The sequence below is a fragment of the Gymnogyps californianus genome, chromosome 1 (assembly GCF_018139145.2).
Source record: "Gymnogyps californianus isolate 813 chromosome 1, ASM1813914v2, whole genome shotgun sequence".
Taxonomy (NCBI): Eukaryota; Metazoa; Chordata; class Aves; order Accipitriformes; family Cathartidae; genus Gymnogyps; species Gymnogyps californianus.
The window spans coordinates 160,093,934-160,112,594 of record NC_059471.1 but is presented as its reverse complement, the minus strand read 5'-3'; the positions used below and the strand labels follow the sequence as shown (position 1 = coordinate 160,112,594).

The 18,661-nt window shown below is 50.9% G+C and overlaps 1 protein-coding gene across 1 annotated transcript; it reads right to left on the bottom strand.

The window, feature by feature from the left end:
• Positions 1–148: 148 nt before the first annotated feature.
• HMOX1 (heme oxygenase 1) lies at positions 149–6,623 on the bottom strand. The gene is made up of 5 exons (XM_050902795.1): positions 6,452–6,623; positions 6,007–6,127; positions 3,115–3,606; positions 2,390–2,498; positions 149–891 (listed from the first exon to the last, which is right to left on the bottom strand). Exons 1-5 carry the CDS (start codon positions 6,481–6,483, stop codon positions 755–757), a joined length of 891 nt encoding a protein of 296 aa, XP_050758752.1. The 5' UTR covers positions 6,484–6,623; the 3' UTR covers positions 149–754.
• Between the last annotated feature and the right edge of the window lie 12,038 nt (positions 6,624–18,661).

Sequence of the window (18,661 nt, the reverse complement as noted above, 5' to 3'; positions counted from 1 at the left end):
TTGGAGCAGAGTCTGGCTCTGATGATAGCTCCCACTTTCGTCTATTGTCATGTCTGTGGAGGCAGCAGCTCCAAAAGACATAAAACTGGGAGGAAGAAAGACACCTCCTTTCTTCCCAAGTAAGGCTTTAATAATAGGAAACACCAGGCCTGAAGACTTTACATTGAAGTTTATTATGTGTATAAATTATATAACCAGACAAGAGAATGACACTGTATCTTCAACAACCGTCTTCTGCTTTTTAAAAAACAAAAATGATTGGGAAAAAGAATTAACAAAGACCTACTAGTGTCATATAAAACAGTCTATAATCCGCAGGAGCCATGTGGCTCCACAGAAAAAGTGATCACAGTATTATCTCGCAGTATAAAAAATAGAGCAAACAGAGCTCCGGGGAGCTTCATATTTCTGACAAGAGACAGATGTCAAAGCTGCGTTTCTGATCCTGTAGGGTTTTTGCAGGCACTCTGTAAAGCAACAACAATTCTTGGCCATTGTTTTTAGCCTTTTCTACCCTTTGGTTTTGGTGATAAAGTTAGTCTCTGAGAAGAGCTCACACCAAGCATGGGAGAGACTTTGCCTGAACCCCCTTACAGCACTCTCTCTGATTTCTGGGGAGAAAAGTCTCCTAATATTAGTGGCAGAGCCAAGATCACAGTACCCAGTTGGGGGAAATTTCTCTCACAAGGACTGGGGAAGGTGGATTAGTTCAGGGTGAGGGAAGGCACGAAGAGAAGGTGAAGGTCCTGCTCTTTCACATGACAAATAAGCCCACGGCAACTGTCGTGGCTAGGAAGCTGAGCGCCAGGATCCACCGCACCAGAGGAGTAGTGGGCATCATGTCTGTGTGTCTTCTGTTTGTCCTCTCACTTTCTTTCCCAGGCGCTGGACCTAGATAAATAGGGAGGAAAAAAAAAAAAAAACAGGCAGGTGAGAAGAGGTTGAGGCAAGAAGCTGCCAGTATGCCATGCTTGCTCTCCCCAGTGCCAGAGCAGACCCTGCTGGAGTTGTCAAGGGGAGAAGGAGGAAGGCCACAGCCCAGTTGGGCTAGGGGAAGCAGCGACAGCAGGTTCTGCTCTCCTGGGGTAGGTGAAGAAGGGAAGCAGCAGACTGGACCTGGGAATCACAAAGGCTCACAACCCCTCTGCCTGTACATGAGTACCGGCCTCTTTCCTTGTCTCCTTACAGGCTTATAAATGCACTGCCCAGCTCCATCAAACCCCCGATGTGTGCAGAAGACAGCCAAATACTTAAGCCAGAATTTTAAAAGGCATTTTGTCTCCTACTTCTCATTGATTTAATTGGTTAGGCATCTAACGACCTTAAACAGGTAGTCGTTAGCACTCCAGACAAGTAATTTTCCCAGTACAACTTCAGGATGGGATTCCTCATCCAACACCAAACTTTTCTGAAAATCCTACTTTTATGGGCGTATTGGGAAAGGAGCGGCAAAGTTTCACAGAGAACTTTTTCTGCCTTTCCCAAAGAAGTTGCTTTAAGCTTCATTGTCTAGAGATGCACAAAATGAGGTTTGCTTTTCATTCTTTGCCATGGGAAAACTGTGGTTCAATCCAGTATGCACTGAAAAATCTCCCTTTTGGTTTCAGAATGGGTAGGTCATAAGGGCTTTTTTATTTGAATCACACGTGATCAGGGAAACCACTCTCCTCTGTAAACATCTGAGCCCGCTCCTCACTGAGTTACAAGCCTGACTCTGTGAAAAGGGATTGCTCTGCTTGCAGCCGCTGCTCGGCCTTTGCCCAGTTCGGGATCGGCGCTTGCCAGTAGTGCAATGGGCGCTGATGGGCAGCCTGTGCATCCCCACTTGCCAGCTGGTTACATTTCACCATCCAGAGCAATGCCCACTATAAACCCAGCACACTTTCAGGAGTGTTTTCAGTAAATACTTCTGGAAGGCAGGAAAATGACGAGAGGGAGATTTAGTCCGAAAGGACAGGCTGTTGGATAGGGCTGTGTGTCTGGAAGAACCTCCTGTCAGCATCAGCACCACGGCTGATCTGCTGGGCCTAAAACTGCCACCTTTGCTTCTGTGAACTTAAGGCCAGTTTTCCCTGTTGTTGAAACTCATGTGGTGAACGAACCTTACACTTGTTAAAACCTAAGAGGAGGAGAGGGGAGTCTCTTCTTGTAAAGCTCCCTCATTGACACTATTTCTGGAGAGCCCACATGTGTCATCCTTGCTCTGTCATGTCTAGAAGAAGCTTTGCACACACCAGTGCCTCTTCTTGCACTACCTGCTCATGGCTGGAGAAGAGATGGGGCAAGCACCTCATGCTCATCTCTCAGTGACTTTTACAAACAAGAACAGAGGGAGGAGAACAAAACCACAAGGGGCAATGTTAAACACCTGCCCTTAGAAGTGTCTTACCGTGCTCATATGATTTGTTAACGTTCCTTGTGCGAAGCTCTGCCTTTGCCTGCACAGGGTGACTATTCTCCTGGTCCTTAGACACCAGCTCCTGCAGCGCCTCAAACACCTGAGAAGAGTGAACACTGTCTCGTTATGCGGCCTCCTCTTCTTCTTTCACTGGACCCCTTGGCCCTGCCCCAGGCGCTTTAGGAACTAGAGGAAGACACAAGCCTCCAGTCCAAGTCTCCTGGCACTTTTTGCACAGAACATAATCTGCCTGTGGTGTCAAGAGCATGTTTTTCAAACTCCATGTTCACTTTACAGGTTCTCCCTGAAGCTTCCAGCTCAGGAGAAGGCTATTTCCCATCTTCTGATCGGAAGGAAAGCAACGTACCTGTGCATCTAGTCAGCATCCACAGAGGACCTGTGGAGCTGTACTACAGAGGTGGGACAGATAGGTGGTGATCCCCACTCCCAGTATAAGCCCTCATTCATATCTGAATAATGGCACACGGAAGAGACTGAATTCAAACCCTAAGGGAGGGAGAAGAGCTTTTCGGAGACCAGCCTTTTACTAGGCTCCCAGGTTGGACAAGTGTAGCCATCCAACTCTGACTAGCTTGCCCTAATCCACAACTTCCCATAAACTCCACAGCAGAAATACCGGCTTTGCCTTTCCCCTGGACCTGTTACCTTGTTTCAGAGAGGGTGTGGGCAGGCAGGGCTGTCTGGTTGTTACTCACCTGTATATTTAGCTGGAATGCTTTCTTGGCCTCCTCCAAGACTCTTTTCTTAGTGGCAAGATCCATCTCGAGGGCATTCATGCGGGAGCGATAGAGCTGCTTGAACTTGGTGGCGTTGGAGACTCCATTGAAGGTGAAGAAAGCCAGCCCTTCTCCAGTGCTGGGCAGCTGGAGGGCCTTTTGGGCAATTTTCTTCAGCACCTGCCCCCCAGACAGGTCTCCCAAATACCGAGTGTAGGCATGGGCCACCAGGAGCTCTGGGTGGTTCTTGCCTACGTAGTGGAGCCTCTCAACATATTTCTGAGTAGCCTCAGGATATGGGATCTCTTCCCTCCAGTTGCTGCCGTAGAAGTACTCCAAGTCTTCCTCCAGGGCAGCTTTCCGGTGCAGCTCCAGCGGAAAATACACAGGAGCATAAACTGGGTTGTACTTGTTACGTTCAATCTCTTCTTCCAGAGCAGAGTAGATGAAGTACAAGGATGCCGTAACCAGCTGAAAGAGAAGGAAGAGGATGAGCTACAGGTGCATCTGTCTGTCTTCTTCAGGTTTTGGGGACAAATCCTACTAACGAAAAAGTTACTCATGGGCACACTCAGTATGAGTCATGCACATCTGTGATGCTGCACGTTTCCCATGTGGAAAACAGCTGCAAGGTGCAGTGAGACACCGTTTAGCCCTTCCCCTTCTGCTTGAGGCACCATCAGGTAGGACCTAAGCCCTTTCCAGCAGATATTGGTCTTACTTGCCCTTAAAACCTGCTGCCTTCACCTTCAAGTTAAAGGTCTTGCAGCTTGATGTAATGGAAACTGGAGCCCTATTAAATCATGCCTGGTCTATTCTCCTCATTCCTTTGGTCAATAGAGAGGGTATTCCCAAAGGTATATTTTCTGGTGCATTGTTCAAATCTGAATGCTTCAAGATGTGGCTTCCCTTTGTGGGGCCTTGTGAGACAATGACACACCCTGTTTATTTTTCAACATATTCGTTCTGTTGGCATCCCACCATCCTGGGAACTGAGGCACCACTGCTCTCCTCATTCAGACTTACAAGTGGGGTTGCCTCCTTGGTTGCCCCGAGGAGACAAGATAAAAGGAGGCTGGAGGCACAGCCTGCCTCTGAAAGATGCCTTTGTGAAGGAGCGCTGCGAGGCTGTGTGTTCTCCTCTCTATTTTGAAACCATTGTTATTGTTCTTTTTCCCAGCTTACGCGATACTTTCTTCTATTTGCCAGCTTTTCCACGTGGTGTAAGACAATCTAGCTGTGTTCTTTCCTTCCCCGGGCGTTCTGTTTTCAGAGGCTGTATTCATATTTACACCTACACCACCTCTTCCCTACCCTGGAATCCCTTATCAGCAGCAAAGGGTAAAACATCAAGGTATTGCAGTGCAGGTGAGTCAGGTTTGGGCAGGGGGCATTACGCTGATGACAGGAGAGAAAGCAGTTTACTCTCCCACAAAGCAATCAGTTCTGCAGTAAAGGAGTTGCCGTTTCAACTTTTCCCCACTGTGCCAGCAAATAGGACTTTGATAAGCACATGTGCAGTGGCTTGACGTGGAAACAAATATTCAGATTCTGGGGAGTTACGTGTCAGGGCAGATACATAGGTTTGCCAAGAGAGTAAACAAAAATAGAGGTTTTTAAACAATAACCTGTTATCCAGCTTACTGGAAAAGAAACAAAATACAGGAACATTGCCTAACAAATTAAGAAAATATAACTTGACTGATTGATTGTTTTCAGAGGCAGGTAGTGGTTTAATGGGAAACGTGGCTTTTCAAAACTGTCGTTACTTTTTAAAACCCATGTCACATCTCACTCCCCCTGACAGCACATAAATATCTTCTAAGAAACTGAGCTGTATTCCTGAAGGCCTGACTTTTTACGTTATTGCCAGCCTGTCTCAAAGTTCACTGCCTAACCAGTGCCGCATTTCTAACAGCACGAAGTCAGCACCTGAAATTACATTTATGCTTCACTAAGTATCCTGAATGCAACCTGTCAGAAATAAGTAGTCTTTTTCCTACTTTTGTGGATTTATTTGCCAAGGAACAATTCAACAACAAAGTAATTAAACCACAGGTTGGATCACTAGCTGTTATTTGCAAGCCCATGCGTCACATCCTGTAGCCTCCCAGGAATTTCTGGCCCAGGTGTGTGCTTTGTTTTTGCTCATGGCTTTGTTACATGGCTCAGATCCCAGGAATCATGTATCTAGCCACGTTAGGTACAGACTAATACCTGCAAATGTTTCTCTTTTATCTTAAGAAAAGCAACAGGCTCCTACCTGTTAGCGGCAGACATGGCTTCCTCAAACTCAGTCTGCCTTTGAGTTATTATTGTTCACGATCTCAGCTCTGGTATAACCCAAGTAACAACTGAAACATTGCAAAGTTCAGTGCCAGAGATGATCCCACATCCTCAATTTCTCACTATTCCATCATTATTTCTAGCTGTAGCTGCTTAGAGTGTTGTAAATTTAGTACTCTAAGTGGCATTTCAGCCACTCAAGTGTCTGCACATAGTCATATCTCCATTAACTATCATTGCCAATTATTAACATGCAGGCATTTATGAAGAAAGAGAAAAGCAATTGCATTAATCCCATCAACCTCTTTGTCTTTTTATCCTGTTTAAGCTTGGCTGCCCATCCTGATATGCACAGTCCTGCCCTGCCTTCTGCAAGAGGAGCCGGTAAGATCTTAGGGTGCTGGAGTTTGATGAAGAGCATGTTTTGCACAGGAGATGCTGATACCAGACAGCTGTAATGCAAAGGACCTCCTTCCTTGTGCCGTCCCCATCCTCCCCCCTTTAGTCCCCACGCAGCCCATCTGATCTAACAGTGTATTTCCTGGCAAGGAAATCCCATCCCCAAGCAATGCTGCTACGAAGTACCTTAAACTCGTGGAGCGACACCTGCCCCTTCTGGAAATTCTTCATGAACGGTGTGTTCTCTGCCTGCTCGTGCACCTCCTTGGTAGCTTCCTTCATCAGTTCTGACAGGTCCTTGGACATGCTGGGGAAGAGCAGCAAAACAAATGTCAGTGCTGTCACTCTTCTCTGGCAAAATGGATCTTAGCTCTCTAGGAAAAAAGGGGGAGCCTGGGATGGCAGGAAAACGAGCAGAGCATTCCCGAGAGCCACGGATGGGAACTGGGGAGCACCAGGATCCCAAATGCTGTCCAGAGCGAGGAAGACTGACAGACTCCATCCAGAAGTGAAAGCAGGAGCATGCCGTTCCCTGCAGAGCAGAAACAGGAACAGCATGCCTAAAAGCAAGGGGAGAAACACAATACTCTCCTGGCAAAATATTTCCCTCTCGTTCCCGTCCTGCTCTCACCTTTCGGAGCTGTGTGTCTGGGAAGTTTCCATGTTTCTCCTCGTCGTTTCACCCCTCCGCTTCCCTGTTGTTTTTTCTTGCTCGTGCTTTCCTCCTTCCCTTCTGCTCCCAGGACAGTGAAGCTCTGAGCTGGGCAGCCCGGCTCCCGCATCCAGCTTTATATTGCCAGGCCACGTGAGCAGCCAAACCGCTGACCTCAGTGTGAGTACAAACTTCTTGCAACACAACTGCACTTCCTTTCCCAGTGTGGCAGTCACCCTCTCCTCGCCTGCAGCCTGAAGGGACCAGAAGGAAGTCACCTGATGTTTCTTGATAACTCAGCACAAACAAGAGGATGTCCAGCAACTTCTCCTTCAAGGGTGCCTGGCTCTGTAACCCTTTCAGCGCAGTGCCCATGGCAGGCAGAGCCCAGGTGCTGCAAGAGGTGCTCATTGTGCTAGGGGCAGCGGGGTTGGACAAGGAGGGGTAGATTTACAGGGCTAGTGCCTGGGGCAGGGTGGGCAGCCTCCTCTCCCTACACTGCAGTCTGTGTCCTGGCTGCACCCTGCCTGGGGAGCTAATACAGCACCCGCCCTCATCTGCTCTAGCACGACTCAGGTATAAACTCTTTATTTCCCATGACTGTGCACATCTTCAGAGAGTCTTTCAGGTAACACAGTACTTGTGGGCCATGGGATGGGGAGCTCAGCACTACAGGTTAGGAGCATACCCCCTTCACAGCAGGGAGCACAGCAGGGACCCTAGGGTATGTACCAGTCCTGGTCACCAGGGGTAATCCAGCTGCTGTGGCCCGTGCATATACCAGCTCTGGTCTGCAAGCGCCAGAACTGCCCTTGCACAGTGCTGGGCACTGGGGAATAAACCCTGTCTCTTTGCACAGAGCCAGCACAGGTGTGCCTGCAGTGATGCACAGAGAAATCCTTTCCACGCTCCCTTGTGCATGGAAAAAATTCTGATTTGTGTGGCAACTGGCCCCTGCTGTTACCACAGCTGTGTGCAGGGCAATTTAGGAGAATAGCACTCTTATCTCCTAGATGCCCAGAAGGCTAGGGTAGCTGGTGGACTGAAAAGATGTGATACAAGACTTGGGGGAAACTGAGGAAGTCTGCAGAGACTTTCAAAGGCAAACAGTTTCTCTGATTTGGGAAAAGAGAGTTGGACAAGGTGCTTCTGCCAGTAGCTGGCTGCTCTGCTGTTTTGTCTGGTGAAGTGGTCAATGAGGCAGCCAACAGATGAAGTGGGGCCCTTCTTTTCCAACTGTAGCTGTGCTGGAAGCAGGGCTGGCCAGGACAGACGATGCATCAGCCAGCTGTACTTCGGAAAAGCACACATTTTGTGCGCAACCCAAAGAGCAGGGCACTTAAAGCCACCGTTCCCCTGCTGCTGTGGCGGTGAGAAAGCCCTGTGCTGCAGTCGTGTGCAGGGTGGTAGGGAGGCAGAGCCTGGCGAGGAGGGGGAAGGACTGTGGTATCTTGTGTCCGTCTGTTCCTTCTAGTGACTCCACTCTGGGCTTTGCTGGTAGGTGCTGCTGTCCAAGCCACCTGCCTCGCATGTCTCCTTGTCACTGCACCTACACCTGGCCACAGCTGGGTTTGGTGCTGTAGGTTAGAAAGATGTCCTGGAGGAAATATGCTTCCACGCTTGTTTTTTGACTTGGGCAGACATCTGGCATGCTGCGCAGCGCTCAGGAAGGATTACTCAGCGCTTCCACCCTGACTCAGCCAGACTTTTCCTGTCTTGCTTTTGTCTTTTAAAGCAACAGTGCATGCTAGCAAACGCTGTCACGTTCCACTCTTACCCCTGTGCCATTGCAGACAACTTGCTGCTGGCTTGCTTGTTTTTCTGTAAGGTAAAATATCTGTATCAGGATGTCTGAATCTTTGAAGCAAGTGTGACAAAGCCCCAAACATCCCCTGAGAGAGGGCTCCTGTGCAGAGTCCATGGGAGCATAGGGTGCACAGCCAGTCCCTCCTGAAAACATTGATGCCATTTTGCCACAGGGATGGCCCTGAAATGAGCATTTCCCTCTGGCATTGCTCCTTAAAGCTCACATTTTCCGTCCTTTTCAGTGAGTCCTATTCTGACACAGGAAGCTGGAGCACAGATTGAACCTGTAGTTCTGGTGGAGGGAAGTAGGAAAGATATGAGAATATGAAAATGAATATATTATTCATTTTATGAAATAATATGGAAAAAATCCAACCCTCAAGCCCTGCCCCTCCTATCACCTCTGTTCTGCAGCTCTGGTAATGCACCCAGTTCCTCCTCAAGGACTTTCTGGTTGCTTTCAGGCCAGTGCTTTTGTCCCCTGCCTGCTTGCCTTCTTCCAAGAGGTTGCATGCTTGGAGGCACTCTAAAGGATGTATCCAAAAGGTCCTCCTCCTTCCTTTTCATCCAGGGTTGTGGTAGATGTGGATGTGAGACTGGGAGGAAGAGAGAGGGTGTCTAGTCATGTCGCTGCCATTCCAGGTAGGATACTTCTTCCCAGGAAGAAGTCTGGGCTCGCAACCACACTGCCCCAGGACATGGAGCCAGTGTACCTCCTTCTGGATCTTGGGGCTTGACCTTCTCCTGGGCTGGTCACAAGAGATAAGGTCCCTACTGCAGTTCACTTCCGCTGTGAGCTTTTCCATAGGTGCAGGCAAGCAAGCCATGCCCCATAACTGATTTATGCTGTCTGATCTCTAGCTGATCAGGGTTATTTGGGATGGAGCAGCTGTGAGACCGGGCCCAGCTCTCCAGAAAGGCCCAGATGCCCTGCAGCAAGATGGAAGGAGAACTGAAAGTGGGGTGTCATCATCTTTGCAGTCGCTGGCCTGGGGCATTTCTGGCCCCATCCCGTGCTCTGCAGCGAGGACTTGGATTCTGCTGTGCTGTTGCTATGCAGTGTGGGGAGGTTAATGACACCGAGTGTGACAATGCGCTGGCAGAAATCTACGAGAGGCCATCTCTTCCTAGAAGAGAATTTGGGAAGTCAACACTTGAGAGTGATGCACGAGGAAGGAGGTGCGTGCTTTTAGCAGAAGAAACAAACTGGCCCCCAGAGCAACTCAGTCTGGGCATAGTGGGCCACAGGAAAGCAGAGGCAGGCCCGCAGCCAGGTCACTAGGAGATTTTGCTTGGGCCTCATCACAGTGTCAGAGCTGTGGTCTCCACCATGCCTGCCAGAAGTCCTGTCGTCTCCTACTCTTCCAGTGAGCAGCGGCTGGGTGGTGCCAGAGCTACTTGCTGTGAGGGTGATGTGCATGGGCACCAGTGAAACGGCCCGTGAGACTTCTAGCAAAGATGAATCAAGTAGCCTCAGGCAAGACATTTGTAATAGTTCCTGCTGGGCTTAAAAGCCTCCGTCTGCACAGCCCAGCCCCTGAGAAAATGCTTAGTCAAGAGATGGGTTAGGTGAATGGTTAACAACAGAAAGTTATTGAGGGGTCGGTGTTTTCATCAGGGATAGGGAAGTGGGGGATTTTCTCCTCTTTATACACTTAACAGCCTGTTATCTCAATAGATTTATGGTCAGCAATGTTTAGTTACACAGGCAGTCATGAAGTGCAAAAAAGCTCTCCTGAACCCGTGTGGGAAGCGCTGTTCCATGCTGGGCTCTGGCAGGCAGCTCCCGGCAGCTCGGCTCAGCTCGGCTTGGCTTGGAAGGCACCACCCAGTGAAAGCCAGCCTTTGCCAGCTTGGAGGGGTTAATGGGCTCTCTCAGACCATGACACAGCAAAACGCAGATGCCTGGTTTGCACCCGAAAGCTGACTCAGTAACCAGGACTTGCTGTGTAATGGCAGGGGAAAAAAAAAAAAGAAGTTGCGATAACCACTTAAAATGACTTGGTGAAGAAGGGAGTCAGTGCTGGAGTATACAGGGATACTCTGTGGGTTAATTCGTGTTTACCAAAGGGAGATTGCCCTGCCCAGCCCAGCCCTGGCAGAACTGACTGTGCTCCCTACCGTCAGCATCGAACAATCCAAGTCTAGATCAAAGATACAGGCAGAAAAAGGGAGGTCAGGAGTGCAATGCACTGGAAATCCCCATGGGGAGCACAGGCACTGCAGCTGTCCTCCGGACTGGCACTGCTAGTACCTTTGGGAGGGTCCTATAGATGGACATGGCTGTACTGGGCAAACCCCACACACAGGAATGCTGGAGACCGATGTGGTGGGAGACGGAGGTGCAGGCAGATCTCTCAGACATAAATGAACCAGCATGACAAAAATAGGAAATGCAGATTACAATACATATTTTTATAGATGTATGGATATATGTGTGCTGCAGCGCATGGGCGTCTCCAGCACATGGCTACGAGCAAGGAGAGAGCTCTGGGCTGCCTGGGAACAGAGCAGGGAGGAGGAGAGAGAACAGAACAAGCACCCTGCAACGCATGTGCCTGCTTTGTGACCAGAGACCCAGGGTCAGGCAGCGACCTAAAGCGTGAAGCAGGTCTTCAGGTTATGGGTACACTGGGCTGAAATTTTGGGGGAGGGTGCATAGAGCCGACCATACTCCTTAGAGTCTTGGTGCTGGTGGGGATCGACCTGTGCCCTGCTGGGGTTTTGCTTTGGGAGCAAAGGGGAGGTGTGGAAGGGAGCAGGGCAGAGTTAGCAAATAAAAATCCCATTTGTGCAAATATTTCAGTCCCTGCGCCTCCTTTGTTTCGGTGCTACAACTGTGAAAAACAAAGTGTGCCCTGACTGTGAGACAGGACAAACTGTGAAAATCTGGATTTGGAAATCACACATAGGCAACAAGGAGGACCTTGTGCCACAGCTCACATCCCTTTCTCAGGGGAGGGGAGGAGATGGAGCTGGAAACCAAGTTTTGCAAAGAGAGTGAGACCCAGACACCCCCCCTCAAGGTTTCCAGACCACCCCTGTGTGGTTCCCTGCCCCTTGGGTACAGGAGACACATGTCGTCCTCCTGTGCGGGGCGATGGGCTGCAGGCAGACGGGGCTGTTTCTGGAGATTTCTCCGATTGTCCCGAGAAGCGGGACTGGGGCCAAGAGCAGCAGCTGCAATCTCAGGGCGGCGCACAGGAAACCGCCCCTTAATAAACAGCCTCACGTGGACTCTGCTCTACCGTGACTCAGCAAAAGAGCCCCTCCACCACAGCCCGAAACCTTTACTCAGCAATACAGGACGGCCCGGCCTGACCCTGACTCAGCAAGACGCCCACGCTGGGGAAAGGGCGAGTCAGCATTAGTGGGAGGCAGGCTGCGGGGTTTTGGGGCTCACGCAAGAGTGGGGAGTCCCGGCAGGACGTGCGGCTTCACTGGCAGCCACGAAATGCTCCCCCTCGAGCTGTGCTTCCCAGCCCTCTGCAGCTGCACCGGGTGGGCTGGGAAAGGTCAGAAAAGCTGGTGTCCCAGGCTGGGAAAGCTGCACACCTCGCTGACCCGGGGACACGGAGGACGCTGTGTCCATCTGCCCTGGGACTGGGACAATCCCCGCTCCATATGGGGGGAATCAAGGCATGGGAACACTGCTCTCTGGGGTGCTGGATGGGCACGCGGCTTCGCCTGTGCTAGTGGAAAACACCAAACCCAGGAGATACGGGGTCTGGGAATGAGTTTATGTTAGAGGCTGGCATGCGGGGCGTGCCAAGTTTAAGCGACTTTTACCCAAGGCTACACAGGGTGTCTGTGGCATAGCCTGTGCCCCCCCCTTCCCCCTCCCTTTTTCTTCACTCATTACCAAAGATCGCTCCAGGGCAGGCAGGCAAGACTCTATTTACCCCACCAAGCTGTTATCTGTTTTGAAAGGGGGACAGCTACATGCTCACAAGAAGAAATAAGCCAAAGAGGGGTTAGCAAGGGCAGATATTTCTTCAAAGCCCTTCGTTTAGGGGCAGAGTGGGCTCAGCGTTGGAGAGCCCCATGCACCACCATGCTTATGGACTGCAGCTGCTAGTGCAAAAGAGCAAGAACATCCCCCTTTTTGGGGAGGCCTTCCCTAGCATCCCAGGCACCGCGGCTGTGGGCTCTGTGTGGCAGAGACCCCCTTCCCCTGTGCAGCGCCTAGCACAGCAGGACCTCGGGGCTGTGGCTGCGGCTCTTAAGCTAAATAATCATTAACAAGAGCACCTGGGCAACATGAGATTTGAATTAAAGTGTTCAGTTGTCGGGTGCGGTGTGGCAGAGGTGAGAGGGACCAAAGGTGCTTGGCACGGGGTGAGCCACCCCCTTATTGCTCTGCTGGAGCTGGTGGCTGATGGTGTGAATCGCTGCACAAAACGTGTCCCTGCCTGGAGGCAGCGGGGATGGGCAGAGGGGCACTGCTGGCAGCAGATCACCCACACTCTGGCTCTTTTTCTCTTTTTTTTTTTTTATTTGGACTGAAATTGTGCAAAGGAGCTCAGAGAAATTGGCACCTATCTCCCACTGAGACTGGTCTGGTATTTAAGGCCTTTTTTTTTTGGTCAAGGAGCTAAAAATACCACTGAAGTGCCTCGCAGCAATTTTTCTTAACACAGATTTTCCTGCCGCTCTATGCTCGTAAAAGAGCTTCCCATAAAGCTGCAGGAAAGCTGTGTCCTTGCCTCACCCCACCGTCAAATTCACCTTGTGCCTGATCCACGCTTTTCTGCCAAGATCAGCCACGAAAACACAGTGCCTGGAGACTGGCACATGTGGCTTTTCTGTGCCAGGACGGAATTACTGATCCCCCCCAACAAAATCCGTGCTGCAGAGCCCGTCTCCCCGGGGGTCTCCTCGCCAGGGCTGAGCCCCTCAGCCTCGCTGTTGCAGAGTCAAACACCCCTGCACCCCCCAGCCAGCGGCTCCTGGCAAGGACCAAGGTCCAGCCCTGCAGAAATGCTGCTGGAGACAGTACTGCACCAAACTTCTCCTACTCATGGGGAGCAATCCTGTCCCCCCTTCACCCATCTCCATCCCTCTGACTGCTGGCGACCCCCCGGGAGGGGGAAGCGAATCTGCCTGCTTGTGCAGTTCGAACCTGCTGCGGTTCCTGTGCACCCTCACACACACAACATTTTGCAAGGACGATGCCAAATAGGGAAGAGGAAGCTTTTGCTTGTGAGCCCATGCCCCTGAGTCCCCGTTCCCTCACTCAGGTTTCGCCAGTCCCTGACACAAAGCAACAGGGACACTTGTTCACCCAACACGCGGCAGAGCTGCCGGGTGCCATGCGGGATGCTCTGGGTGCCCTAAAAGCCAGGGGAGAGCAGGCAAGTCAATGAAAGAGAAATCTCCTCAGGGCTACCAACCACCTTGGCATCACCCTGGTGCAAGAAGTCACCTCTGTCTGTGTGGTTTGTGAAATATCTTCAGGAGAAATAGAAAAAAACCCAGACTGGCTGCCAGTACAACTCCTTGTGTTGCACCCGTGACCACCAGCCGCCTCCATTTCCTTGCTCCTGAGCATTGGGGCACCTACTTTTCCTCTCATGTGTTTGTACATTTTCGTATCCTCCTTCCTTTTTTTTGTCTCTTTCCTCCTTCATGTGCTTCCATTTGCTTATGCCTCCACACAGATAAAAATGAGTTACCTACAGAAATGTTTCCCTTCCTCACAACCTCCCTCTCTGCTGTCCACCGGGTCCCGCTGTACGTCCCTTCCCAGCATCTCCATCTGCCCTAAGCAGCACCACTAACAGTGATCTGAAGGGAAGGGGAAGTGGCTTTATTTTCATTGAAGGAAGGGGGAATTTTGTTATCCAAAATAAGCTTTGAGGAAGTTTTGACATGGCAGAGCAACATGAAAGTCCTGTGGGATGGAGAACACTTCTGTGCTGATTTGTGAGACAATGTTGTGGGAAATCAGGAGATATTTTTGTTACTGCTCTTAAAAAAAAAAAAATCGTATGCTATTTGGAGGTTAGTAGTAGGTAAAAGAGAAGCATGTATTTTTTTGCCTCTATGAATGCGACGCTGGTATGCAAAGAACCACACAACCCAACATCATGGCAATTCTCATTAACTTTTAGCATATATTTGTTTTTTAGAGCTGTGGAGCAACTCTAACCCAGTACAAGGAAGTTATGCCTTTCTTCAGCTTACATAGAAACAACTGTTCTGGGTCATGCAAAATACCTGTCCAGGACAGGATCCTGTTCCCAGTGTGGTTATTAATGGGTGCTTAGACACAGTGCAAGCGCTCCTTCCCAGCCCCCGTGCAGTCGCAACGCCTGGATGCATGCTCTGGAGTGGTCACTGTGTGAGTCTGCGCTGGGCTAATGGTTGCAGCATAATACGTAGAATAAGGAAAAACTTTGTTTTGTTTTGTTTCCAGTGGTTGCATAGCTTGCTAAGCAGGTCACTGCGAAGCGAGAGGTTGTCCTCTGCAGTTGGTGGAGCTCAGGCTGAGTGTGCGAGGGACCACAGCCATCTGGTGGTCAGAAGCAAGCAGGCAGCGTTATTTCTTTTTAAAATAGCAACATTAGAAAACACTTTTAAAAAGGGAAAGGCATTTAAAGGAATTCTTTATAGTGGTGTCATTTTTTTTTTCACAATCATAAAGCAGTTTTTGCCAATGCAAAACACCTGGCCTCTACTTAAAATGATCCCTTGCAGACCTGGCAGGTTTTTTTTCCAAGTTCCTCCTCAAAAGAAACCTTGCAAAATTATTCAAGCTGTTACTGGTATAATCTATAACAGGTACGACAGTACTAATTTGGGCATGGAAAGATTCCATGCCCTCGTCCCCATTCTTTGTATTTTTAGTTGCTTGAAAAAAAGATACGTCATCCCTGTAGAATAAATCTCTGTGCTGGGAGGCCTGTAGTGAAGAGCACCGTGACCACGGCTGGCTGCATGGTGGGGAGGGGACAGGCTCGCCTGGATGGCCACAAGCAGCACTCTAAATTTTCACCTGTTGGTCATCGCTTCAAACTGACTCCACTTGTCAGCCACCAAAACCCCTTCCCACCTGTTCGCCCCATGACAAAAATAGCGGCAAGCCAATTCCCCTGCACTCAAGTCTGCCTCGGGGACGGTCCCCTCTCGGCTTTGCCAGCTCCTGTGCTGGCTGTCTGGGGAGGAAGAAAACAAGGTGAAGGTGGAGAAGGGGTCCTTACCCTGAGGTGGGCTCAGGGCATCCCAGGGGCAGCAAGGAGGAGCTTGAACTCCCCATGCTTGGCGTATACATTCGGGAACGGCTTCATTTCTCTTTCAGGGGAAGCCGCAGGCAATACACCAAGGGATCTGGAGGCACTGAGAGCTTTAAGTGCTCACTGAGGGACAAACCGGTGTTCAAAACATCACGGGTGTGAACAGGCTGGTGCCCTTCACAAATGCTGACTGGGCACCAGAAGCCCTCCCTTCCTGGCAGAGCCAGGCAGCCTGAGTGCAGGCACTGGCAAGAGGGATTGGGCATCAGGCCCCTTGCTCCAGAGGCCCTTCTGGCTCCACAGTTGCAAAACCCGCCAGCCTGGGCTCCATCATGCCTCTGCTCTTGCTTCCTCTCCTGCAGGAGCTCCAGGAGGGGAAGCTCAGCATTTGGCCCTTTTGCCTTTCCTCCTTGTTCTGTTTTTCTGTTGAGGCTCGCAGGAGGGAAGCTGCCGGGGCTCTCAGACCCTCGCATCTCAGCTCAGAGTCCTGTCTTGCTGGAGGGACCTGCCCTTGCAGGTCTGCAGCACTGGGGGGATGCTGCACTGGTGTGTAGCTCATGGGCCCTCAGGGTCCCTTGACTTCGAGTGTCCTCCGGCAGGCCACGCTCCCAGCACAGAGCCTTTGGTGCAAGCTCTGCGTGCTCTGGCTGGGGTGGGGGGGAGTTGCTCGCCAGGGAGCTGAGTTCGGCTCTGGGCTTGCTGCAGGGGTGACAGCAGAGGCCAAAGCCAGCGCTGTGTGGGCAAATCCAGCCTCTCCACCCAGGTTTCACTTCTAGCATCTGCTGGGACAAGGATGCTTTGGAGATTAAAAAAAAACCAAGAAGGAGATTTCAGGAAGCTGTGAGTGTGGTGAAAATGGACTTCTGATAGAGGTCTGTAGCTGTGCCACTCCCCAGCTTTTACCTGTATTTGCTGCATGAAACGCTCACGCCGTTGGTAAAGGCAGAAATCCGCAGCTCTTGGGCTGCGCTCTTCAGAGAGAAAGTGCTTTGCACGCTTCGTTCGATCTAAGCCCTTCTTGCGTGAGGAGCGTGGGGTCCTGTGGCACAGTGAAGTCCTGCTGCAGAACTGGCTGTGGGAGGGGGAGTAGCTCAGAGATGAAGCCACGACCGTTTAGCTTCAGGCAACCTCCAGCAGAGCCACCGGGCTTATCAGCAAGATGGGGCAAGACGGGCAGCTTTTAGGCTCATTAGGCTGGGCTTTACCCTCCCCACCACCTCCAGAAGATAGCATGCACACACTGATTTGAGGACTGCTGGTCAAAGAGGGTTATATTAAATATATAATACCACCTGGTTCAGAAAGGAGGGGGGTCTCCCCCAGCTCCTCCCAGAGGCATTGGGAATGCAATGGAATTGGAAATGGCGATTCATTTTTCCAAGGGACAAACTGTCCAAGGATAGTATGTGCTGTCCGTCTTGGAAAACTGAAGAAGACACAAAACCTCCTCCTGTCCCACAACTACTTACAGAGGAGGAAACCCAGCACCCTGCTTTTTCCAGCCCCGCTGCCACCAGCTACAGACCATCTTTGCTCACAGCTCTCAATCCCCAGGCCTCTGCCTGAGCTTGGTACAGCTGAGACTGCAGTGCAGGCACAGGGAGAGGGAGGTGCTGAAGTTTGGACAACTTCAGCTAATTTAACTCCATCCTACACGTCTAGGGCTCAGATGACACTTTCAACCTGTTCAACCTCCTTTTAAGAATCCTTCCCCCAGGTCCCACTCAGCTGGACGCCAGGGGATGGCATGGGGACAACTGAGGACGTCCTGTGGATACCAGAGAGCCCCTTCGTAGCAACGGTATTTCTTGCATGTCTTTAAGTGATTTATGGGCTGCGAGGTGGGTATTCGGATCTGGTCACAAGGCAGAGAGGGAAAGGAGAGGAGGTAGCTTGCCCTCTTGCTATTTTGAGATGGGCTGTAGTCACCTCCCCAGGAGACTGTGCTAAAAAGCAGCGAGCACCTGCCTTGGCTCGCAGCACCCTCAGCCCCCATGCTGTGCCTCATCTCAGCACCACAGTGCCCTTGCCTTCTCATGGAGAGCAAATGTGGCTGCACGGTTGCACCCCTCTTCTCCCCCCCAGGGTCCTCCACTCCACATGCCAGCACACACATATCTTCAAGGGAGGCTCAAGACTTTGCTCCTTTAATGTGCAATAAAAAAAAGGCAACTCTCCCACACTTAACAAGAAATCCCACGAGCAGGAGCCCCAGGCTTGGCACCCTCCTCCCTGGCTGCCTTTTACAATTGGGCAGCATGCGCAGTTTGCTCAGAAGGGTTTTTCTCCCCATGTGCAAAGGAGCTCCTGGCTGCTGCAGGGCTGCTTTGCTGGCATGAGATGACTGATGTCTCGCTTCACCTCTGTGCTCACCAGCTGAACAAGCTACCCCAGCAACATCATGTTCTCGCTGGTATAACGATGTCGATGTAATGGCCTCCTGCTTTAGGGAACACGGCTCTTCGGCCCCAGCACACACAGCTACCCTGAGGGAGTCTATAGCGTTGGCCTGATCAGAGGCTCAGAGAGACTCCCCACACTGCGGCACGATGTGGTGGAAGGCATCAGTGGAAGTGAGACAGGGAGGTGGGATTGCATCGGGGAAAGAAGGGAGAAAAGTATAATAATGGGAGAATTAAATTAACTGCAAAGAGTTTGCTGAAGGCACATCCTACCCCATAGCAGACAGCCCCTTCAGCCTGGGGTACCGCTCGCAGCTGAAGCCCTGTGTGCAGCCAAGGGCTTTGGTAACTGGCTGTCATGCAACGGAAACATTTGGGCTGTGGGTAGGATTCTGGATAAACTGATGGGGAGGGGGAGGAACGGAAGAGGAAGAGAAGGGGTTGTGAGTGGGAAGGTGTTGCATGCCACAAGCACTTGTGCGAGAGAGACTAGAGCAACAGGGCCCCTCTACCATTAGTGTTCCTCCTCTGCCACCCGTAACGCTTCGCATCCCCATGCTTTCCAGTCTAACACTGGCAAGCAGAGGGCTGAAGATCCATTCTAGGGATGGGGCGAGGAAAGAGGCAGGCAGGAATGATTTCAGCAGCAAACTGCAGCCTCTCCTGTTTCTTGGGCAAGATCTCTAACTACCTCACTGGAGAGGAGGATGGGGAGCTTCTTCCGCTTTGCCCACACTGTACCACAA

Bases quoted from the DNA above. Each gene is read 5' to 3' on its own strand.
- HMOX1 (XM_050902795.1), bottom strand. From the start codon at position 6,483: ATGGAAACTTCCCAGACACACAGCTCCGAAAG. The intron at 6,128-6,451 runs GTGAGAGCAGGA...GCTCTTCCCCAG, and splicing joins CAGACACACAGCTCCGAAAG to CATGTCCAAGGACCTGTCAG. The intron at 3,607-6,006 runs GTACTTCGTAGC...CTTCTCTTTCAG, and splicing joins TGTCGCTCCACGAGTTTAAG to CTGGTTACGGCATCCTTGTA.